This window comes from Electrophorus electricus, chromosome 14 (assembly GCF_041902795.1).
Source record: "Electrophorus electricus isolate QZ-2024a chromosome 14, ASM4190279v1, whole genome shotgun sequence".
In the NCBI taxonomy this organism is placed as follows: Eukaryota; Metazoa; Chordata; class Actinopteri; order Gymnotiformes; family Gymnotidae; genus Electrophorus; species Electrophorus electricus.
This window is the reverse complement of record NC_137510.1, coordinates 22,174,217-22,200,010: the sequence shown is the minus strand read 5'-3', so window position 1 is coordinate 22,200,010 and position 25,794 is coordinate 22,174,217. Positions and strand designations below refer to the sequence as shown.

Here is a 25,794-nt window from a genome sequence, read left to right as displayed (position 1 = left end):
TATAAAGAAGGGAAGTCACCTTTGCCAGTCATGTCTCATTTTACTAAAGACTAGAAATCACTACAGTGGATATTGCTCAAAACGGTTCACTTGTTGGGAGATCGCTATAGGAAGTAATATGAGTCTGTGGCAATTTCACCACCATTCCTTCCCACCTTGAAGTTGAGCATCAAGACAACAAATATCCAAATAAATAGGTGACTATAATACTTTAATTTCAATTTCATCACTTCTCAGAAGAATATTTAAAAATCAAGTAGCACAATGATAAGATACAAATAACACGTAACAAAAGATATCTGTCCAATATTAGACAAAAAATATGTAGTACATTTAAAGAGAAGGATAAAACGTGCCTATAAAATACAAGGTAAGAGCAATGTACAGTAAAATTACATTTACAGTATATATCATTTTTAGGAAAAGTTTCTAATTACTTTACCTACTGATTCCCATAAAAAATATATATATATATAATAATAATAATAATAATAATAATAATAATAATAATAATGCATTTGCAGAGACTAGCCAAAGGACCAGCTGGATAGACAGGTGCAGCATATTTACAAATGAAATATATATATATGTAAAATGCAAACATTACATTGTACCTTGCTTTGAAACTATAGCAGTATTCCATTCACAGAAAATGTGGTCTTAAAACTAATCATTGGTGTAAGGTGTTTATATGCAAGTTTACACTGATATTTTAACACCAATTTGCTTACTAAATTACCTATTGTACAAATAGATAGGAACTGCATTTAATCTCACCTGAGTTAGTTTAATTATTGTCCACATGTATATTTGAAATAGACTGAATTTGTTTATGATCCTGTTTCAGCTAAAAAGTACCATTACTCTAAGTCTGAAGGTAGAATGGAATAATTATAATCAGACAAGAAAGCATAGATTAATAGCTTAGAGGACTGACTGCAAGAGCATTGTGTTGTACATAGCTGTTCATAAAACAAATGTTGACTTCATGCTTAGGGACGCTGGGTGACAGTTAGTGGGAGACCTGAGCATTCACAAGGGCATAGTACACGCCTTGTTTGGCCATTAGCTGGCTGTGTGTGCCCTGCTCGGCCACCTGGCCGTTCTGAATGACCGCAATGATGTCAGCGTTCTGAATGGTGGTCAAGCGGTGGGCAATGACGATGCAGGTGCGACCCTGTCGAGCAGCATCCAGCGCTTTCTGCACAATCTGGACCGCAGCAAAGGAAAGACAGTTACAGACAATGGCATTTTAATAAACGGAGGTTATTGGCTCTTTCAATCACAAACTGAATGTCAGGTGGAAAAGACCTTCACTGTTTAGCTTTGTTTTGCTGTAACCTACATGTTGTATGGATTTTTATACATTCTTTAGGATAATGAATAGATAGTATGCTAAAGCAGTCCAGGGACTCTCACTGACCTTCTCACTCTCCGTGTCCAGGGCTGAAGTGGCTTCATCCAGCAATAACACTTTGGGCTTGCGGACCAGAGCTCGAGCAATGGCTATTCTCTGTTTCTGCCCTCCAGACAACTGAGTGCCTTTATCCCCCACACGTGTGCTGTATTTCTGAACATACCACATACATGCCAGTGTTATGCAATGAAACTAAATGAAAACTTGCAATCATTTGTTCTACAGATACAAAAAACAGCAATACCAAGTCTCAGATTTTTAAACATTTACATAAAAGGGATACACAAACACCAGCATTTGAAGAAACACCGACACTCAAGTTTAACCAATGAAATTTGTATACATATTAAGAAAATGACTGCCAAAAGTAAATTTTACCTCAGGCAAGTTGAGAATAAAGTCATGGATATTGGCATTTCTTGCAGCCTCTTCAACCTCTTGCTGACTGACCACACGACTGTTATCTCCATACTGGATATTCTCTGCGATGCTACAGTCGAACAGGATGGGCTCCTGAGAGACCAGGCCCAGCTGAGAGCGCAACCAGGCCAGGTTCAGACTGAGTGTGTCTGCCCTGTCTGCAAACTAAACAAAAAGGTACTGCAGTGAGCAATACAGCCAACACCAGCAATACCCTGAAAATTACTTATGGTAGTTTACACACTTATTGTGTGTAATGGTTATGCATACATAAATAAATCTATTTGAAACTGATCATATATAGGCTAGGCTAATGCGAGGTCTAAATATAGAATATAAAGTCCTCTTGGTTCCCAACTTGCCACTTGTCCACTGGCAGGGTTGTAGAAGCGTTCCAGCAACTGGATGGAGGTGCTTTTCCCACAGCCACTGCCGCCCACCAGTGCCAGTGTCTGCCCTTGAGCCACCGATACATTTAGGCCCTGCAGAATCTTCACATTTGGACGAGTTGGATATGAGAAATGCACGTCGCGGAACTCTATGTCTCCCACAAAGTTCGTCTGGAGAAGGAAGAGAAATTTAGCACAATCTATATCCCTTTTGCTTTGCAGATTGGCCCAGTGGTATTGTAATACGGCATCTCGTATGGTTCCTCTTCCTGTGGTAAGAGGAAACAGATCCACTCACTGGTTTGGCTCCTGCTTCACTGTAGATGTCAATCACAGGTATTTTTGCAAGGAGGTTCAAAATCCGCCCAGCTGCTGCTTTGGCCTTGGCAAAGTCTGGGGCCAAAGAGGAACTCTGTCCGACGCTCATGGCAGAGAAGACGATCACAGAAAAGACCCTGACAAGAAAACTGGGCATCAGTATCTTGATCGAAGGGTGTAAAGTGAACTCTGCTATATTTTCAATGAGTCTGCTTACAGGTAAACATTCTCAAATTCAGTGTAGCAGTGCGCGATCAGCCAGGACCCGAAGCGGAAAATTGAAGCATTGACAAAGTAAGGTATTGCTTGCGAGAAGGCAAAGGTGATTCCATAAATGGGTGCTTTACATAAGGCAGACCTGAAACATTAAAAGATATCTGTAAGGTTTGGGCTTTGTTTATTATGTATGACAAGCATGGATTGTTGGGGGGGGGGGAATTACATGCAGTACATGCACTTAGAAAATGAGTTCTAAAACTAAGATTTACCGATATGGTTTTCTGAGGCTCTCCTTAAACTTGCCGAAAAAGACATCTTCCTTTGTTAAGGCAACAACAGTCCTGATATTCTCAACAGTTTCTGTAGATATCTGAGGAAGATTAGCATTAATATGCCAGTCAGCTGTGCATCATTTGAAGCCATTTTTAAATAAGCTATTTAATGCATATACATTATATTTAAAGTAACTTGATATTTTTAATTTGGAATACACATTTATTTTCATTCATTTTTAGAGCCCCAATACACTACTTCCACCCCCTCTACCTTGCCAGACATCTCCAGTGCACTTGAGTCTTTAAAGGCATGGCCTCTCATGGCTCTCATCTGGACATAATGTGCTCCAGTGAGCAAGGGCACACAGGCGAGGATGAGCAAGGTGAGTTGCCAGCAGTAGATGAAGGCAACAATCACAGCAATGCCCAGGGCACAGAGTGTGTTGGTGGCCAAACCCAGTCTAGATCCTGCTGCCTGAAGGAAAAATGGAGAGAAGCAAATGAGAGAACAGATTCATTTGTTTGTATTCAGAAGCTGGCTAATGGAAAGAACAAATGTACCTTTATGTCAAAAGAGAGTTCAGAGCCTAAAGGAACTTAAATGTTAAAACAAATGCTTTGATGTTGAGAACTCTTGGCACTGGTGTTCTATTTGAAGGTATTTTAAAATAAATTTGCAGTAATGAGGTATTGCAAACAAATAGCCGGCAGTCACTCTCTACTCACCCCTTTTACAAGTGATGCATCTGTTGCCAATTTAGTGGTTAAAACTCCGACTGCATTGTTGTGGTCATCAAACCAGCCAATGTCCTAAAACAAGGGGGGGGGGGGGGGGAGACCAAGAGGTCAACAGTATTACTTAGAAGTTAAATGAAATTGTTGTATAAAAAGACCAACAGGTGAAGGGGAAAGTGCTGCTATACCTGTCTCAAAATGGCTTTGAAAGCCTGACTCCTCATCCTCATTGTTAAAATTTCTCCAGATTTACCAAACATATAGCCCTGGAAAGAATAAATATCCAATATTCTAAATAGGTAATCCATAACAGGTAAATGCCTAAAAGTTAATTAAAAAAAAAAAAAAAAAGCAAACAAGATAGGTGAGCTTGTGTAAATCAGTGCACCTGGAGGAAGTTGGTGAAAAACGATACAACTCCAATCACGAGGAACAGAAGTGAGAACATCAGTGTCTTTTGTCGCTTCACTTCAGGGTCATGTTCAGAAAATACCTATACACAAATCAAGCTCAATGGTAACGATGTCTAACAAAGCTTTCATTTATTAATTGCCAAATAGGAGTATTCCAATTAAAACTTTAAAAAAACCCACTTCATTCAGCATTCAAAAATAGTTGCCTAGTAGCCAGTGGTTTTAGAGTTAAAGGTTATACAAAAATTATGCCCAGGAATCGTGTCATTTTAAAGTCCCTGGTAGGTATTCCTTTGGTAAATGTTTGACAAAACATTTTAAAACTACTTTAAACAACTTTTATTGTTGGATAAATGCATTTTGGAAGTTTACTCCTTTCTCAGTAGAAGAGGCATGTGCAGATGAAAGAATCTAACATTTACAAAATCACTACATGCCCTAAAAGGATTTGACAACTGGCAAACTACTTACACCAATGATTTTGGAAAAGAGGATGGCCACACAGGGGTAGACAGCTCCTCCCACAAGGCTGGCCACTGTGCCCACAACCAGGTAGGGCCATTCGGTCTTGTTCAGTGCCAGGATCCTGCCAAAAGGGACGTCTGGAACCATTTCCTTTTCCTAAAACAGGGAGATGGTAAAGGTATGTGTAGATTGAAATTATAATGTTATAAATAATTAAATAAATATAAATAATTACATATAAAATAAAACACACACACACATACATATACATTATATTTATATATACATATATACATATATACATATACATATATATACATATATTTATATATACATATATACATATATACATACATACATACATATACATATATATATATATATATATATATATATATATATATATATATATATATATACATACATATACATACACACACACACACACACACACACACACACATACATATATGTTTCACAGATGTGTGTTCATTTCCCACAGCTCCACAAAGTAACTTGCCATTTAACCAACAATGATGTCAAATGGTAATAAGTCAGTAATTTATGGCCATCTTAGAAGCAAACATCACATCTTGAAATTGTATTTGGATTGTTCATTGGTGGTTCTTCATTACTTGCTCTTTATTAAATTTGCATTAGTGTTAAATTGGTAGCCATTCCTGTCTGTTTACTAGAAATATATGAAACAATTAGACAGCAGTTAGAAACTAAAATTAAATTGGCTTTCTAGTCACGTCACCCTTCCTAAGGTTTGATGCTTTGTAAACTTCATTCTAGGACCATGGAGGCAGAAAGTTACTTAAGAAGCGTGTGGCCATTTTCTTGTGTTTGACTTGAGGTGAACCTTACTACAATAGGAGAAAGAACTCCAAGATGTAGTCATGAAAACAAAGGCTACTGAATATGCATGAACATGCCCTTCCCCCAGCATACACCTGACGTTTGACTGCCCTGGTCAGTGTAAAGTAGGAGAGGACACAAGCAAGGGGAGGGGGGGGGGTCTGAGACTGACCCGCCCCCCCACTTCTCCAGCAAGAAGTCAAGACACAGACGAAGTCGATATCCTCTTGCCAAGTGATTAAAACAGAATCAAGTTCCACATCACCTTATTTTGTTTCGTTTGTTCTGCTTAATTACTTATTTTTAATTTGCGTTCGTCGAAGTTCGCTCATCACAGCTCATCAATCAAGCTCGTCTTGTGTTGCTTGAAATGGAAGCATGGCTGGTGACGAATCGTTCCAAAAATCAGAAACGAAGGACAATGCATAACTATTGATACCAAAAACCTCCTCCTGAAAGGCCTACCCAAAAAGGTACGGCACTAACCAAGCCACCTCTGAAAATCTCATCCTGCAGATCAAGCCTAGTTTCATCATCAGCCTATGCCGTCGTGCAGGTTTGAGCCAGCAATGCGATGGAAAACGTTACCAGTTGGCGTCAAAAGTAACACTATTTTTTATGCATCGAAATTAGACCAGTTAACCCTTTCCCCTTATCTGCAATGCTATAATTAGTCTCCCCCAGGCTCTTTCACAACAGTTTCCGCTTCTCCTCCAACTCTTCCTGTTGTACCTTTAGTCATACTCTCACCATGAATCTCACTTGGTTTATAGGTCTCCTCCTGTTGGTCATTGTTTGGTTTAATAAGTAGACTGCCTGGATGATCACACAGGTTACTTTTTTCTTTTCCTTTTTCTCTTGTTAGGTAGCCATTAGTTCCACCACAAATCATGTGTTGCTTCACTTAGTTGGCTACATTTCTTATACAATAACAATAGAAGACTCAGTACTTGTGGTCACTAGTAGAATCTTAAATGATTGTAATGCATGATCTCTCTCACTCTAGTTACAACACTTGACATTCTAATTTCTGGTAGAGGAGAAAAATTAAAGTTTCAAATCAAACTGGGGACTCCGTAAACAGAGTGGCGCCACAATTAAGTTAAATCAATCAACTTATAAAAATTTTAAAAACCACTACACATTGTACCTTTTTGTCCTTGGACCTCTTTTTGATCTTTTTCTTTGACTTCCTCTTTAAAGATCTCCTTTGAAGAGCAACGCTGCGCCTTATTGAGTTTCTCTCAAAACCACCATTTTCTATTTTCACTTCCACCAGGTCATCAGCATCGTCAGTGTCGGAAGAGGTTTCCCCTTCATCATCGTCTTCGTCCTCCTCCTCCTCCTCCTCCTCCTCCTCTTGGTTAGCTTCTGGACCCCCAGCAGTCTGTACATCATAGACACAAATACAGTTAATCTTCATATACCGGGAAAAATAAAATCAGTTCTGAACCCTCTGCTCTTGTTCCATCATGCTATATTACAGTGAAATATCAAACAACCCGTTATGATTTAACTCCTGTGCAAGTCAGACCTTTGTGGCTTAGCTGTTGGAGTACCTGTTGCATGACGAGTGAGTAGTAGATTCCCTTCTTGATCATGAGTTCTTTGTGAGTGCCCTGCTCCACCACTCGACCCTCCTGGAAGCCTGCGATCACATCAGCTGAGCGGATGGTGGACAGCCGGTGTGCAATCACTATGGTTGTGCGACCTGCTCTTGCCTTGGAAACACCACTCAAAATCAGTCATGTGTTATCACAGCAAGTCCAGCAAGAACTATAATAAACACAATGGTTTGGTTTATAGAAATAAGCACTGACAGAGTGGTGTGTGAGTCACTCTTCTAGTGGTACCTTATCTAAAGCAGCCTGAACAATGGATTCGCTCTGTGTGTCCAGGGCTGAGGTGGCTTCATCCAACAGGAGGATCTTGGGGTTTTTGACCAGAGCCCGAGCGATGGCAATCCTCTGCTTCTGCCCACCACTCAGCTGAGCCCCCCGCTCCCCCACCATGGTGTTCAGCTTCTGCCTCAGAATAAACATCTCTAGCATCAGACCAATAAATGGAGAACACATTCCAGAGCTGTTCAATTAAGGTTTTAATTGTAAAGCAAACTGTGTTTTCAAGACATTGTGTGTGAAATTCCAAACTTTCAAATCAATACCAAAAAATGACCAGAGGTTTCAAACTACTGGGTTAGATATATAACACATCACATGCCACTCAGGCAGTTTTGCTAGAGTAAGTCACCAATTTTAGACTTTGACCTGTAAGACATTTTCACTGTATAGATCAGTATACCCAGTAACTAATTGTGGCTGTTAGAATGCAAACTCCATGGCTCTTACATCTGGTAGTTTGGAGATGAAGTCGTAGGCATTGGCCTCCCTCACGGCCCGTTCGATGTCCTCGTCAGTGGCATCCTCACGGCCATAACGGATGTTCTCAGCAATAGTGGTGCCAAAGAGTATCGGCTCCTGGCTCACGATGCCCATGTTTTCCCTCAACCATCGCACATTAAGAGTGCGGACATCTCGACCATCCAGTGTCACCTGCACACAAACAGAACTCAGACCCCACGTCTTAACCTGCAGCTGATTCTGCAGCTGATGTCCAACTGAAAGTTAGACCATAGAGGCCTAATATTTACCTCCCCTGCATCAGGATCATAAAACCGCTGCAGCAGCTGAATGGTGGTGCTCTTCCCACAGCCACTGGCTCCCACCAGAGCAACTGTCTTTCCATGGGACACTTTCAGACTCATTCCCTGCAGGATCTACAGCAGAACAGACAAAAACCTCTTTTTTTGTTTGTGATTTCTGGTGTGTTTGTGATGTCTGCAGTCTGATACATAAATGAGATTCTCCTTATAGATTACCTTCACATCCTTTCTGGATGGGTATTTGAAGTAAATGTTCTTGAATTCGATGTCACCTTTAACACTCTCTGGTTTGAGGCCTTCCTTTGAACTGCTGTCAATGGGACGGGGCTGGTTGACAGAAGGAAGGGAGGAAAAAAAACAACCAAATCCAACCTTACAGATTTCCATTTTTTCTCAGTAGCACATCAGCAACACCATTTCCTGACTTCTTTGGCTTAATACACTAATTGGGATAAGAAAAGTTCAATACCGTGTCGATGGTATTGTAGATGGAATACGCAGCACCACGGGCCTTGGCAATACTCTCCAGGTTGGGAGCTCCCTGACCCAAAGATAATGAACCAATCATCACAGCATAGAAGACCTGGAGACAAACAATTTTTAGAAACTTGTTGCATACTGAAGCATTGTAAAGACAAACCAAGAGCATCAAGGACCATCTTTTGGCTTTAGGAGAAAATCCTAAAACAAAAAGAGCACATGGTTTAAACTCACAGTGAGGACTCTTCCAATGGAGTAGTTCTCTGGTTCATCCACAGAGAGCTTTGTGCCATACCAAAATGCCAGAGCATATGTTCCAAATAAGAAGAACTGCGTTAGTCCCAGGGACACGTTCGTAGTAATGGCTTTCTTCACACCAAAGTTTTTTGCATCCACCAAATTGGTTTCATACCTAAAAGCGAGAAAGTTATCTTTGACAAATTTTAAAACACACAAAACCAGCTTGGATGCCGTTTTCCAAAGCTTCAGAAAGTTTCTGTAGTAAGAGAGAAATGATTTTCCGATCCCTGTGCTGATTTAGCTGAAGTAAACATACAGAAGGTCCTCACTTTTGCAGAGCTTTCTGTTGACCGTTGAAAGCCACGACCGTCCTAATGGCCACAAGTACCTCCTCAGCTACCGCTCCAGCTTTGGCATAGGCTGACAGCTCCTTACTGGTGAGGGTGGCAAGAATCTGAGAGAGCAAATCACTTCCTAATTAAAGTGCTTAAATGCTTTGTAGAATTGCCTTTTCTGGCATGCAAAATGAAGCGAAAAATACATATGAAGAAAAACTTGTGCGTGTATTTTTATACTCCATCCTTTCTGGACATGTACATACAGTTTGGTTTGGAGTTTGGTTGCTAAGAGGAAAAATGATAGCAAGGATTTGAGCACATCAATTTGCATTTAAGCAAAGTTTTACATACTTTAGACCACACAGCAGCTGATCCTGCCAGCAGTGGACTGACTGCCAAAATGACCAGTGTTAGTTTCCAGCCAAAGACAAATCCGATGATGATACCAGTGAGAAATCTACAGAAGAACTGCACAAATATACAGATTTTGTCTCCCAAGCCATCGTTGATTGTGTTAATGTCACTGTAGGGGTCAAAACAAGAAGTTATTACTGACATAGGGCAGCACAGAATAAGAAACAGCAATCCCAGCATGCAGTCATTTTCAGTATTAAGAGCTTATTAATTCACATTCCACTAATGTTTGAGAGGCAAGTTTGATTATAACCTACTCAGACAGTCGCGTGCTGAGTTGTCCAATGGGATGCGTGTCAAACCACGCCATCTGCTGGTGGAGGATGGCATGGAAGTATTTTTCTCGGATGCGCATGGTCTGTTTAGTAGCTGTCAGTACAAACAGCATGACCTGAAGTGTTCCAAAGAGCAACACTCCAAAACCAATCCCAACAAAGTAATAAGCGTATCTGTGCGATTTAAAGAGAAACGCACATTAGTCATTATGTGCATTTTTCATCATCCCATATCTGCTTTATCCATCAAGTTATTATATTGCATCTAATATGTGTGTATGTATGTATGTGTTTAGGTACACAAACATCTGCAAAAACCCAGTTTTCAGTACTGATAGAGAACATTTCAAAAGGGTAAAAACAAGTATGACATTTAAAAAAAATTAAAACCAGATGACAGACAGCCTCTTACTTGGTCATTGAAGCTTCAATATCAACTCCGGGAGCAGTTACACAATCCCAGGAATTCAGTGTAAAGTTAAAGGTGACGTTTCCTGCAAAGGGTCAGCAAAAAAGTATTCAAAGTATTCAGGAATGATATGGCAACCACATTTCCACAATACAAACTAAAAATGTTATGGTCTTTTTAAAATCATTAAAAAAAATCATAAAACATTCCCTTATTATGAGCTTACAGGCCAGTGTAGGTTTGATGTGTACCTGTGCTGCCACAGGTGCCATACCTGTGAAGTTCAACTGTTGGCCACTTTGTACAAAGCTGTCAGTCATACGCCCAAACACTACACACATGATGGGCAGAGCAGCACCGTGAATAGCAGAACACAGAAGTCCAGTCAGCATCATGAAAACCTCTGGGCAGGTGGCATACCGAAACTGTAACCACAACAGAAGCCAGGTGCCATGTCTTGAAGTACAGGGACAACTGTCGCACTATATAAAAGAGGAGCCCTAGATATAGCCTTACCAGCTGGAATAGGCCGACTGACTTCCCTGACTCCTTTGGCGCAGACTTCTTTCTTTATTAATAGAAATGCAATGTACATGTTTCAATGAATAATCTTGTAATGCAGTGCTTTGGAAACCAGTCATTGGTGGTCCACATCAGTACTCTACATCTCCTAGAAAGCTAACTGCTTGCTTTAGGTGCACCGAGAGCAGGTTTATTTCTAGAATATGGACCAGAAGGGTCCAGAGGCCTGACTTATGAAATACTGATGTAGAATAGTAGAAGTTTAATTTTTATTTTTTTTATGTGCTTCACTTCCTAAAGGGGTGTAATAAATACAGCATCAGCTTGTAAACCGTTTACTTCTTGTCCTTTGATGTAGGCTCGGAGCCGTCCTCTGGCACCTTCTCCGCTTTCTCATCCTGACGTTTCTCGTCCCCACTGAAGGCCAAGTTGAGGTGCCCCACAGGAATAACCTCTGGGGAAAAGAGATGCAAGTCAAACCAAAAAACAAAAGTTCCTGTGGAACAGTGAAGATGAGACCAAGAGTTTCACTTCACTTTCCATTTGATGTTGACTGCCATTTAAAACCAGACAAACTAGTGGAACACCTGCAAGAGCCAGACATGTAATGTAGTAATGAATATGAATAGTGGGTGCAAACTGGCAGCAAAGAGGCCTCACCTTGAAGATCAGCTGGAGGTTGGGCTTCTGTATTCCGCTCCTCTCTCATACTGGCACACTGGTGTTTAAGGGCTCCTTATAGGGGAGAGTGCCCCCCCCAACCCCCCCCAAAAAAAGAAAGGAAAAAAAAAAAAAGGAGAAAACATTTGCACAATCTAGAAACAGATTTCCAAACTGAATGCAAAAACTGAATGGTCAGGCAATGGTTTAAGTTGATTGTATTGTTAAGCCTTAGGTGTAGTAGTACTAAAAAGCCATTTTGAGTCAAATCACTTAATTTGGACTGTTTTTCCTGATACAATATACACCAATTATATCATTTCAGGCTCACTTGGTAATGCATTTTTCATTAGGATCCCACATAAATTTAACACATGGGCAGCAAGAATGGCAAAGCAACAAGTTTATACCACAATAGAGGATGAATAAACAACAGTCAGGTAATTGAACCAACATGCATACAAATATACAACACACGGTGATGTAGATATTAGGGACTGGGCTACTATTTGTCTTAAGCACACAGTAATTATTGTAATAAGTACTCGAAACACTTCATGGAATACTAGCGAATTCCTTAAGAAAAAAAAAAATCCATACTTTTCTGAAACAGCAGAGTTTGGTTAAAAAAAAAAAAAACAAAAAACCCCACATCTAAAAAAAAAAAAAATATTTAGAACATACATAAGAAAAGCCTTTGCATTAAGATTAGTGACAGTCAAATATTACCTCTTAATGGCATTTTTCCCCACCATCCTCAGTATTTTCAACCACCAAGAACAATTTCATTTGTTCCAATTAATGAATAAAAGGTAACCTATGCAGAATTATTAGCAATTTAACACATCCGTTACATAGGAAAAGTGTTGTATAGAAAAAAAGTACACTTCTTAATTGTTTAGAGTTTAGAACCAGCATAGACCAGTTTTCCAAAATAAATAAAGTAAAATCAGAATGAAACAGTACGAGAATTTATTTAATTACCTACCCTGTGCAGTAATCACGAAGAGTTGACACAAGAAATACAAGGTCCACAGGTATTTCCTGCCACCTGGAAAAGATGCTTTATACCTGGTCTTACGCAAGCTCCAGAAGGACACACCCCCAGCAGTGTGTCAAGTGTCAGTGTCAAAATATGTGGGAGATGTGCGCAGGAGGGATGGGGAGTGACTTTTGTACACAAAAATATTGATGTTAATCCTTAGGCTTCCTCGTGGCATAATAACAGGTTCATTATGAGTTCATGTAAGATGTGTAATCTAGAGGATTCAGAAAGGTTTAATTTCTTGAGCATTTACTCCACAAAATTACCAGAATACAGAACTGATGGAGTACAAGCTACAAGTGCTCGACCATGAACACTCACCATGATCTATGGCCATGCTCCTACTGTTTTGGCTAAACCAAAAATGATTTAGCTCATTACCCATCAATATTTCCTGCTGCGCAATATATCTGGGCGTTGGCTACTGTGGAGTAGCTTGGTGCATGTACATTACTCTGTGTATTAGAATTGCACAGGTCACATTGGGTTTAATACAAGGATGATGCAGTGAGTCCCAGGAGCACATCTATTAGGTGCATCCATCAGCATGCCGACTCACATCTTGATGTTTTGATTCTCTCATTAAAACCTCCACCATTCCCCCCTGTCATTTAACACACGTTTGCAAAATGGTCAGTCCTGTTGCAGTCAGTCTTTGAGAACTTTGCTCCCAGTAAAGCAACAAGTTTATTCACCGAACAGTAATAATCCCTGCCAATTCAATCACATCAGTCACCTAATGGCAGTACAGCAATGAGCATGCGCTACATTAATGTAACCCATTAAAGATTAACTTCCGTATTGTGCAGTGCCTGTTTTTGCAAGTCCATCAAACTCCTATATACGTTGCTCCATTTGCTCTTTTGACTATAGAATACTGAAGTCCAGCAGCTTAAAAGTAGTCATATTGTCTGAAATCCAAGAACTTCACGCTTTAGAAATTTAGCTTCCAATTTGAAAATTGTTAAATATAAAACTGTTGAAACGCATCTCAATTTTTCAGCAAAGAGTTTTAGGAGGATGCTTAACAGTCTTTCTGGAGTGAATGTTACATAAATCACACTGAATTGTAGACTTCATAAGAATGACATTCATTACTGACTTATAGTGGAGGCACAAAGGCTCAATGGGGAAAAGAAAATTAAATAATTCCAAAATGAAGTGAAAAGCATTTTAGAAAATCCTCACACACTTGAGTCCTGACTGAACCTGTTAAGAGCAACATTTCTGGCTTCAGTTCCGAGTCACAGTGGAATAGCTGGTGTGACTACGCCTCGAACTATGACCGGTAAATACCCCTACTTATTTTCCAGAGCAAAAAACTAATCACAATATTACTTACAGTAGACTTCAGTGCAAGTGGTATAATTTTAAAACAAATTCCATATACTAAAGCACTGTGCAAAAGTGCACGTTCACCTCAAATTTTCCAAAAGGAAGTCTGCATGACTTGACTTTTCATTACAATAGTCTTGCAAAAATATTTTAATTAGTATTCATTATAGTAATTACAAACATTCAATTACAAGCATTCAATTACAAGCAAATCTATTTTTGTCTGTTCTGGATCAGTGCAGAACAAATGCATTTGGATAAAATACGTGCCCTCATGTGACACACAGTAAATTTGACTGTCAGTTATGATATGACAATGGTGGCAGGTATGAACTGTATTGACCTGATCCTGAACTCGTTAACCTTTGCTGTACATACTGAAAAATGAATGTCATGTTTCTGTTCACAAATAAAATAAGGTTATGAGTAAACCACACTGATCTCCTTGCAAGATACAAGCCTGAATTTATTTTTTCTTTCCAAAAAGGAGAAAACCCTCCAAAAAAATTTCACTTATTGAAAGAAGTACTTAAGACTTACACCTGATTCACAATATCCAATTCATGAGGTGGATTAGGTTTGAGTCGGAAATGAGACACAGACCAAGACAACAAAATGCTAAGAGGTAGGAAGTTCTGGAGACTTAACCAGTAGGTGCCAATGGTTCCACTTCTGGCCAGAAAATCTGCAATGCATGCAGAGGTTTCTCACTACATTGTTTTCCCCCTTGTATTTCATGATTAGCTTTATCTATAAGGCACTTATAAAAACAGATTAAAAATTACTTTAGATGGTGAAAATGAAGTGAAATCAAATACATTGAGAAACAGGTGCTAAAATATACAACAAAAGATGTGGAATAAATTAATATTTAAAAAAAATGATACATCTGAAAATAATTCAAGGCCAATCTAAAAAAGACGGTCTTAACTCTTCTTTTAAATGTACCTATATCACGAAGGGTCCTCAGGGGTCACCAAGGGCTTTCCAAAGCTTAGAGCAACTCACTTAAGTTGAATAGCAGGTATGACCAGCATATTACTGCTGGTAGATCAGAAAGCTCTTGTAGGAACATGCCTAATAATCAATTCACTGAGGTAAAGAGGAGAGACCTTGAAGGCATTTGAAGTTAATTGAAAGCCTCTTAAAACCCATTCCGATAGTCACAGTCAGGGCAGAAGTCTGAAAAAAGGTGAATATGAGCTCATTCTTTTGCAGGTCAACTCTAGCTCCATGCACTCTCCATCTCTAGTATGCAGAGATTATTGGTCAAGCAGAAAGAACGTTACAGTAGTCCAGATGAGCAGACAGTTTGGTTAATCATTCCCAGCATTTGAAGTCATTGTAACATGAATTCATTGTAACGAACTGCATATGATTTGTATCCTTATCTTGGTACAGTATACTTACGGGAGCCAAAGTACTTTAGGCATGTACAAACTGTATTGCTACACTTGTTTGTATTTTGTACCAAGTTTAAAGCATTGTGGTAATGCCATATACAGCATGAGTGCATAAAATATTGTGAGCACACAACATTCATTTAGATGGCACGAGTGTAATTTCTATATTGCGTATCCAAGTCATAGGAGGCTTTTCTTTACATTTCAGATAATGCTCATAACCTGTCAACTCTGCTACCTCTCATCACGTACTGGAATATTTGGCAGTAGTAGTACGTCATCCAGGTATCTTTTGTATACTGGAAAAAAATGCATCTTGGTCACACACTGCATACTGATTTGCGGCCCAATCTACACACGAGTAGTATCTCGTAGGCCATTTCAAACACAGCCTTGGTGTTAGTAGCTTGTGCGATTTTGTTGTTGTTCGTTGGGGGGGGGGGGGGGTGTGCGCGCGTTTGGTAGTTTTTTTGGTGTTGCATTCCAAAACTATTGTGAAAGCCACAACACCCATAAAAAGAACAAAACTGAAGACACCCATCTGCCGGAGGCTCTCCAGGCAAGAGGTAGTCTGCTGCCTTTGGCCTAGTCAATCTCATATCTCTTCAATCTTAACCCTCATCAGGGGGTTACTGTACTGTGCTTGCAGGTGAGCAAACAAATAGAACCTTTTGTACTATTAAATATTTACATTCCAGCACAGCACAACATCTGTGCAAGCTAGAATATTATCTTCAATCTGGCCATTTCCTTTGAACACTCACTCATCACACCACCTGAAAACGCAAGAAACCCAGTTGTAGTCCTGGACTAAAATGCTCTCCCCATGTTACCAGCCTGAACCAGACATGCAGGTGTGTATTGCATAACTTCAGGATAATTCTGCCATTTCTTTTCAGAGATGCCAGTCCAGTGCCTCCATATAACTAAGGGAACTTGTGAAAAATTGCCCAGGATCCTGGTTGGCACCTTACCCCAACCCTTGGAGCATAAGGTTGTTTCCCAGAAAATTTAAAGAGAAAAGTATGGGCCTAGGAATACAGAGCCCAAAGCACTGCTTCAACAGTCAACAAGCTAGGTTGCTATAATCCATTAAGTGGCTAACACGCAAGCCAAAAATTACTCGCCATTGCAACTCTGTGAAGAATGCTCATCATCATCATCATCATCATCATTATTTTTACTTTGGGGGTGTGAAGGATGTTGAAACGTAGGCCCTACGTTTGACTGCCACGAGTCCGGGAATGAGCTGTAATGACGAGCCGGATCAAGTCGCCATCACCCAAACAACATACACACCGCGACACGAAACAAAGAAAAGATAATATAATACCTCTCGACGTCCCGGGACACGACACGACGACTGTCGATGGAGAATAATGTTGAAAACAGGAATGCATGCCTGCGTCTCCTATCTAATTGAAGAAGAACCATCTTCAATTACAATGGAGGGGGAGAAACCCTCGGCTTATCTGTATGGAAACTACAAAATCGGAAACACTGTTACACAATTAACGTTTAGCGGTTTTTATATTGCAGTGTATCGCTTATGTTAAAATACCGTTTAAATGTATAGTTATGACAGAGAGTTTTTAATGTTTGTATAACTTATTATTGGTTCAACCCTCAGAGAAATGGCGGGAGAACCAGCATATAAAATTCAGGCAACACGTGAGTCAAGTGATTGTAGAGAGTGGGAAAGAGTATAGGTATGAGCCTGGTGAGGGGAACAAACCAAGTAAGCTGGTTGTCGATCTTGAATGGTATATTGAAATTTTATTTTATGTTATTTATTTATTTATTTATTTATTTATTTATTTGGAGGTGACCAGTGAGAGAGTGCATGATGCTGCTTGCGTAAAGGTCGGATTCTGAAAGAGGAAGACGGACTCTTTAACTTGGGATACTGGTGTCAGGAACAGGAGTGGAATCGGAGACTGCAAAGCCAGTGGTACCAGGGTAGTGGTAGCTCAGTGGTTAAGGTACTTGACTTGTAATTGGGTGGTTGCTGTTTCAAGCCCCACCTGGCAAGTTGCCATTGTTGGGCCCCTAAGCAAGACCCTTAACCCTCAATTACACAAGTTGTAATCACTCATAATTGTAAGTTGCTTTGGATAAAAGTGTCAGCTAAGTGCTGTAAATGTAATATAAATCAGCCTGGTTGGGTTAGAAGTGGAGTAACCCACAGAATTGCTCTGGACAGTCTTGCCTTCCTTTCTTGAATGTCTTAAAAATCTTTTTCTTTTTTGCACTTGAACACCTGGGGGCACTGTACACATGGGGTTATAAAATGATTTTTTTTAAATTTATAAATAAATAACACCTGGGAAGTAAACCGTTGATTACTCTGACCACACGTTTAAGGCTATTGCAGGAGCTTGTGCTTTTTGCAGATGGTGCCCACTGTTGTCCAGTTTTTCAACAGGCTTTCCAGTGCATACTTGCATATTTCATATTTAACTATGGCTAGTATTATAACATACATAACTGTATGCCATCCTTGGTTGGTTTGGGTTTTGTTGGGGCTATGTTGTCTAAATGCGCAACAGCCTTTATACTCTACCAGTGTATGTGCCAGAAGAGTGTTTGAGAGAGGGTGTCGGACAGGATTCCACATCAATTACATGAACCAAGATTTTAACTCTCCAATAAGTAACCACTCTGTCAAGTTTCTTGAATTCCCAGTGGCCATCCCAGTATGTTCTACGTTCTACACTGTGACATGCCTTACTTGCATGTCTCTTTGTCTGTTCTGGATAATAGGTAATATACTTTGCAATAAATATTGATCATATCCTTTGGTTAAATGAGAAACAAATGTGTAAACTGGTTACACAGCAATAATTTAATTATTGTACACATATAGTTCTACAGTAAATACCATATATTGCATTTTTCATTTACTGTTGACTAAACAGTATTATGAAAGTAATTAATCTAAAAATGTAATATGATAGTAAGATTTGAATTTGATCTGTTTGGCTAGATAATTTTACATTTAGAAATAAAATGTTAGTTTCATGCTTTCATTTTGGATAGAGGAAAAAGTCAATGACAACAGTGTAGAGCTCAAGCAAAGAAAACAATACTACTAGACAAGAATCTGTCTCCATCCTAATTTCTTTATAAGTCATGCGTGATCCAGTCACTTTATATCAAACCTCCATGCTTACATTTGGTGGCAGCACTGGTTTATTTTAGCAGTTTTGTGCATTTTGGTGCTTTTTTTTTTTTCCCAAGGTGACTTCACCCTCGCTGCCTGAATTTCCCCTTCCTTACAGATTTTCCACTCTTTACGAAGCTGCTGAGCTAGTAGCTTTTATGCGTCGCCTGGATATGAACAGACCTACAGAGAATATCACCACCTCCACCCAGGCCATCAGTTCAAAAGCACTTGTAAGAGTATGTCCCTGTTTTTCAGTCAAGTTCTGTCAGTATGCCATAACCTTGGCAATTGTTGCAATACTGATCTCAAGCCGGCTCAGGGTACTATCACTCTGAATACACCATAGCTGCTTAGCCCTGCTTCACCGTGTTCCTCAGAGGCTACCCCATCTACGTTTGTACTGCAGCTCACAGAAAATTAATTAAGAGACAAACAACAGGAACCCATCCTATCAGAGGTCATGAGCTGGAAAGCCAGAGGTAAAAGACTACCTTACTAGCGTATGCAAAAGCGCTCACCTGTAGAGAGGGCACTTTGGCAGGAATATCACAGGCTGACTTTTAACAATGGCATGGTCTGCATCCCATCCTCTGGATTAGTGCTTCATCCAGTAATTGTACCCAATGTGTTTTCAGGAAAATGGTCTCAATCTGCTTCATTGGAATCCAGTTGCTGGTCATCTTTCTGCAAAGAAAATCTTGAAGCGTGCACAACAGATTTGTTACTGGCCGTTTATGTCATGGGACATCTGTGACTGGTGTAAAAGGTGTGCTCCATGTGATGCAAGATGCAGTCCTACGATTCATCAGAGGGTACTTATGAGGACAATTGTTGCTACCTCACGATTTCAAAAAGTTGTTACTGACATACGTGAACTCCCCAACTCGAGCCCTTGCAACAGATACATGCTTGTACAAGATTATTTTTTCAAATATGTCAGTCTGTATGCAATTCCTAATTAGTGTTCTGTGACATTAGCCAAATGTCTTTTTGATAGCTACATTCAGCAACATGATATTCCAGAAACCTTACACACTGATCAAGGCTATCAGTTCCAGTCTGACCTCATCAGTCATCTGTATGAATTTCTTGGTGTTCAGAAAACCTGAACAAGCCCATATCATCCTCAATGTGATGATGGTCGAGCATTTCAATAGAACAAAATGACAAAGTCACTTCTCCGATAATGGGGTGGGTGGGATGATTGTCTCCACCAAATTGCTCTGGCCTGTAACACCTGCCCTCAAGCTACAAACAGGCTTCAGCCCTTTTTGTTCTCCACTCATGGATGTGCAGCAAGAATCTGCTGTTACCTAGCATGATGTTACCTATACCATCTCTTAGTTCTCCAGGATCATGTTCAGATTATGCCACCCATCTGATCTGAAAACTCAGTCACAGAATCATCCTTTGAGTCTGCTTTGCAAAACGGAGACTATGTGCACAGCCAGCTAAAACCACACTATAATAAGCATATGAAACATATTCCCTAATCTGGTTAAATGAATCCACCACAGCTAGACATAAGCTTGCTCCTCACTGGAAAGCTCCCTTTGTAATACTGGAGTGCCTTGGTTCCGACAATGACAATACTGGAGTGACATACAGGAACCGTTATCTGCCAAGCCATTCTGATAAATTTCAAGTTGTCTATTACAATCAGCTGAAACCTAACCTTTCCCATATACCTACGGAAGGGGGTGTCACCACATCATGTGACTCACCTTGGTAACGTCAACTCCCACACTTGACTGCTTTGTCAGGCTCTCTGCCCTTCACACATTCGATGTCTCCCAGCACCAGGACCCTCAATGTACCTGCTAACAACCAGCCTTCGTTGTCTTCGCAGACTTGCCCACCTCAAGTTCATACACCTCAGCCCCAAGCTTTAGCTGCGCACCCCCATGAACATCTGTTGGTCAGTCAGTCATCTACCTCCTCCTCTGCTTCTGTGGGCCACAGTTCTGGTTCTTCAGTGTGCCCAGTTTGACATCAGTTGAAGTTACCCAGATACCTGATGCACTATTTTGATAGAAATTTTATGTTACAATGCTCAGCAGGAGTTTGTATATCTAACATATACTTAGCCCTTTATATATATGCGTATCTAAGTTGAAAAACTAACTTGTGCAAATGAAGGCATATTTCTCCCTCTCGGCCTTGGCTGGCCTCCTGTTGTGCGGCTGTGAGCAGATAAACTGAGAGAACACTCTCACTGTTAGACAAAGAGAGCAACAGAAGAGGAAGACAACTCCGTATATGGGGTTGTTTCCACTCCCCATCCAGGGAATGGTGCAACTGCTAAACTTGTAGTATGAGAGGAAACCACTATAAAGGTGAGAAAGGGGGGGGGGGGGGTTGCCTCCTCCTTACAGATGCTTGTGTATGTAACTGAGTATTAATAAACTCTGCTCTTTGTTTTACCATTGCCTCTGTTATTTATGCATTGTAATAGTAACAAGACTATTCCTAACTAGTTTTGCCAGGTTTCCACCATTCTGACATAAAGACTATATACATACTCACACACAGTCCACTAGACTTTGATTTATTTGTTTCTTGTTCACTATTTTATGCCCCTGAAAGTATATATATTGAGAAACGAGGATGTTTCTTATGGGAGAGGGGGAAAATGTAAAAAATGTAAAAAAAAATAAAAAATAAAAAAAAGATTTCTGTTTCAGGCTTTTATTTTGGAAAAAGAAAGTAGCGTAGCTGTAACAGATAAAGAAAAAAATCAATAGCGAGACTGTAGCGCTCGAGCAAATGAAACACTGCTAGAAAATAATCAGTCTCCATCCTGCTTTCTTTTTAAATCATGACTGATTCAATAGCTTTATATAAAACCCCCAAGCTTACATAATAATCAAAACATCAGACAAGAAAGCATAGAATAATAGCTTAGAGAACTGTCTATAATAGCGAAGTTTTATATACAACTGCATAAAACAATGTTGACTTCATGCATAGGGAAGCTGTGTGACAGTTATTGGGAGACTTGAGCATTCACAAGGACATAGTACACTCCTTGTTTGGCCATTAGCTGGCTGTGTGTGCCCTGCTCCCCCACCTGGCCGTTCTGAATGACTGCAATGAAGTCAGCGTTCTGGATGGCGGTCAGTGATGATGCAGGTGTGGCCCTGTCGAGCAGCATCCAGAGCTTTCTGCACAATCTGGACCGCAGCAAAGGCAGAAAAAAAAAATTAACATTAGCAGTTGGGTAATCATGAAGATTAATAACTGAATTTTACAGCACTTGTATTTGAAATATAGACAATTATTGAAGCCATAGTATGTTCTGAAAAGGGGGAAGATATTTTGGATGAATGTAATTATTTCAGTGCAACAATTAAACTAATATTGCAACCATACCACAGAATTTATTTTGGTTTTGGTTTTTATATTGTAACACAATACAATGGTAAGCATATATTATGAGCCTCTCACAATGCCTTGGAATACCTGAATCCTTAGTCTCATAGTTAAATTTTGCCCTGATTTACCAAACATGTAGTCCTGGAAGAGAGTATTTCAAAACTGTATATGAGAACACCACATCAACAAGCAAAATGTGCTACAGACAACCTTTAAAACAAACAACAAAATATTTGGTGCAGAAAACCAAATAGTACATGATAAGCGATAACAGGAACTCATCTACCAATGTACTATTGACAATTGCCAAGTTAAATTTAGAAACAATGACAAAGAACAGTCTTTCCTGAATCTTCTGCTCTTGGTTTGTCATACAATTGATTGCAATGAAATATTTCAAAAGCTCTTCCATTTTTAACTCCTCAGTGTAATCAGACCTTTGTGGCCTAGCTGTTGGAGTACCTGTTGAATGACGAGAGAGTGGTAGATTCCCTTCTTGATCATGAGTTCTTTGTGAGTGCCCTGCTCCACCACTCGACCCTCCTGGAAGCCTGCGATCACATCAGCTGTGCGGGTGGTGGACAGCCGGTGAGCAATCACTATGGTTGTGCCACCTGCTCTGGCATTTACATTTACATTTACAGAATTTAGCAGACACTCTTATCCAGAGCGACTTACAAAGTGCTTTGTCATAGAATACATCCTAGCCAGTAGAGTAGGTTAGAGTCCAATATACCAATGATCTAGAATACTATAGAAATACAGGGATCGATTCTGATGCTTAGAAGTACAAAATACACATGGTCTATCTAAGACAATGATAAGCGCAATAAACAACAAGTACTAGAGTTTGTTATCCAACATCAGTGTTATAAACAATACCCTGCAATAAGTACTAGTTTCAGTTATTCAATTTAGGAGCATGGTCAGTGGTCATTTAAATATTCCACAAATAGAGGGGTCTTCAGTATGCGTTTAAAGATTGCAAGAGACTCTGCTGTCTGAACAGCTAGTGGAAGTTCATTCCACCATCTAGGAACAAGGGGCTAGTCCATTTTTGGCTTTGTAGGCAAGCATCAAGATTTTAAATCTGATGCATGCAGCTACTGGAAGTCAATGAAGGGAGCAAAGCAGCGGGGTAACGTGTGAACTTCGGAAGACTGAAGACCAGTCGTGCTGCTGCATTCTGGACAGGTTGTAGAGGTCTGATGGATCTTAGAGGAAGACCAGCAAGTAGCGAGTTGCAGTAGTCTAGCTTTGAGATCACAAGAGACTGCACAGGCACCCGAGTAGCTTCATGTGAGAGAAAGGGCCAAATCCTTTGTATGTTACAAAGGAGAAATCTGCAAGACCGGGTTAGATTTGAAACATGAGTTGAGAACAACAATTGGTTGTCCAATGTTATGCCCAGGCTACAGGCAGCTTCGGATGGCGATACCAGAAAGTTCTCGAGGGAAACTGTGAGGTCACGATAAGGGTTGGGAGTGCCTTGGAGACAACATTCAAAATCAGTCCTGCGTTATCACAGCAGTTGTGCATTATCACAGCAAGTCCAGCAAGAACTATAATAAACACATAATGGTTTATATGGTTTGGTTTATATAAATAAGCACTATGACAGAGTGGTGTGTGAGACACTCTTCTTGTGGTACTTTATCTAAAGCAGCCTGAACAATGGATTCGCTCTGTGTGTCCAGGGCTGAGGTAGCTTCATCCAACGGGAGGATCTTGGAGTTTTTGACCAGAGCCCGAGCGATGGCAATCCTCTGCTTCTGCCCACCACTCAGCTGAGCCCCCCACTCCCCCACCATGGTGTTCAGCTTCTGCCTCAGAATAAACATCTCTAGCATCAGACCAATAAATGGAGAACACATTCCGGAGCTGTTCAATTAAGGTTTTAATTGTAAAGCAAACTGTGTTTTCAAGACATTGTGTGTGAAATTCCAAACTTTCAAATCAATACCAAAAAATGACCAGAGGTTTCAAACTACTGGGTTAGATATATAACACATCACATGCCACTCAGGCAGTTTTGCTGGAGTAAGTCACCAATTTTAGACTTTGACCTGTAAGACATTTTCACTGTATAGATCATTATACCCAGTAACTAATTGTGGCTGTTAGAATGCAAACTCCATGGCTCTTACATCTGGTAGTTTGGAGATGAAGTCGTAGGCATTGGCCTCCCTCATGGCCCGTTCGATGTCCTCGTCAGTGGCATTCTCATGGCCATAACGGATGTTCTCAGCAATAGTGGTGCCAAAGAGTATCGGCTCCTGGCTCACGATGCCCATGTTTTCCCTCAACCATCGCACATTAAGAGTGCGGACATCTCGACCATCCAGGGTCACCTGCACACATGAACAGAACTCAGACCCCACGTCTTAACCTCAAACCACCACTTAGGAGTGGACTGATTCTGCAGCTGATGTCCAACTGAAAGTTAGACCATAGAGGCCTAATATTTACCTCCCCTGCATCGGGATCATAAAACCGCTGCAGCAGCTGAATGGTGGTGCTCTTCCCACAGCCACTGGCTCCCACTAGAGCAATGGAGCACTTTCAGACTCATCCCCAGCAGGATCTACAGCAGAACAGAATAAGTTAAACATAACTTATCTAACAAATCTGAGTTTTTTCCTTATACATTACCTTCACATTCTTTCTGGATGGACAGCTGAATTGGATGTTCTTGAATTCGCCTTTCACACTGTCCAGTTTGAATCCTTCCTTTGTACTGCTGTCAATGGGTCGGGGCTGGAAAACAAAAACAAAATTAAAAAAAAGAAATGGTTGTCAGAATTGTAATGGTATTTATTTCCTACATAGTATCTGCAAAAATGCAATACTCCTTGACTAAAATAAGTCAAACTCAGTTGCATCTAAAGTAGAAGTCAATACCATGTTGAAGGTCTGGTACATTGTGAATACGGCACCATGGGCTGGGAACTTTTTACCAATGCCTGAAATAACAGCCAAGTCTTTCTAAGTGGAAGGAGGACTCTTTCAATAAACAGGAAACATACAACAGGTCCTCAATTTTGCAGAGCTTGCTGATGTTACTTCCAAGTTCTCACTGGAAGTAACATCTGCAAAGTCATCCTACTACAGAGGGAAATTCAGATTTTCAGCATCTGATCCACACAAGCTCTTCACTATTTTTTCTTCTCTCCCTAATCCTCCCCCTCCCCCTCCTTCCTCACCTCTTACTCCTGAGGATTTCATCACGTTCTTTGAGGAGAAGGTTGCAGCAATCCACCCGTCCTTTTCCTCTGTTCCATCTCTTCCAACCAATGTGCATTCCCCAACATCCAACTCTCTGGCTTCTTTTTCTCCTCTCTCCTCAGATGAAGTTCTTTAACTCCTTACTTCCAGCAGTCCAACTACATGTCTGCTGGATCCCATTCCCATTCTACTCTGTTCCAGGTGATTTCAAGAGACCTGCTTCTTTTCATCTCTGTCATCATCAACAACTCCTTATCTTCTGCACATGTGCCAATTGCATTCAAAATCGTCAGGGTGGTAACAATCTTAAAGAAGGCCACATTTGACAGCACCAACATAACCAATTACAGACTTACAATCAATTATCTCTTTTCCTCACCCAGAACCAACTTCAATATCCCAATCAGTCTGGCTACAAACTACAAACTGGCACATTCAACATAAACAGCCCTCATTAGCAGTGACATAGGAACTTCATGCTGCTAAAGCTGCCAAACTGTCATCTGTTTTGAATCTTCTAGACCTTTCAACAGCCTTTGACTCATTGGGATTGGCTCTACTTAGAAATGGTTCCAGTCCTATCTGAAGAGATGGTCCTATCAAGGAACATGCATAGGATGCAAATCCAATCCATGTAGTCCCTCCACCGGTGTCACCCAGGGCTCAGTTTTAGGCCTTCTCCTCTTTGAATACACATTCACCTGGTGATATAATACCTCATGGCTTCTCCTAC

At 40.3% G+C, this 25,794-nt stretch overlaps 1 protein-coding gene and 1 pseudogene across 7 annotated transcripts; both read right to left on the bottom strand.

Moving 5' to 3' along the window:
- Window positions 1-202: 202 nt before the first annotated feature.
- abcb5 (ATP-binding cassette, sub-family B (MDR/TAP), member 5) lies at window positions 203-12,552 on the bottom strand. Of its 7 annotated transcripts, none has more exons than XM_081696453.1 (29): window positions 12,501-12,552; window positions 11,513-11,587; window positions 11,192-11,306; window positions 10,847-10,898; window positions 10,605-10,755; window positions 10,334-10,415; window positions 9,904-10,095; window positions 9,584-9,755; window positions 9,224-9,348; window positions 8,889-9,066; window positions 8,644-8,757; window positions 8,391-8,501; window positions 8,163-8,288; window positions 7,861-8,064; window positions 7,366-7,536; window positions 7,072-7,233; window positions 6,663-6,899; window positions 4,658-4,807; window positions 4,162-4,266; window positions 3,962-4,039; window positions 3,765-3,848; window positions 3,310-3,513; window positions 3,033-3,133; window positions 2,762-2,902; window positions 2,525-2,681; window positions 2,200-2,397; window positions 1,796-2,002; window positions 1,424-1,570; window positions 203-1,210 (listed from the first exon to the last, which is right to left on the bottom strand). In XM_081696453.1, exons 2-29 carry the CDS (start codon window positions 11,559-11,561, stop codon window positions 1,013-1,015), a joined length of 4,011 nt encoding a protein of 1,336 aa, XP_081552579.1. In that variant the 5' UTR covers window positions 11,562-11,587; window positions 12,501-12,552; the 3' UTR covers window positions 203-1,012. The 7 variants fall into 7 exon arrangements, with proteins under 7 accessions (XP_081552579.1, XP_081552580.1, XP_081552577.1 ...); XM_081696454.1 differs by having other exon boundaries at window positions 12,497-12,515; XM_081696451.1 differs by lacking the exon at window positions 12,501-12,552 and adding an exon at window positions 12,242-12,490.
- A 9,007-nt stretch (window positions 12,553-21,559) lies between these two features.
- Window positions 21,560-24,758, bottom strand: LOC113571157 (ATP-dependent translocase ABCB1-like; annotated as a pseudogene).
- Window positions 24,759-25,794: the final 1,036 nt, after the last annotated feature.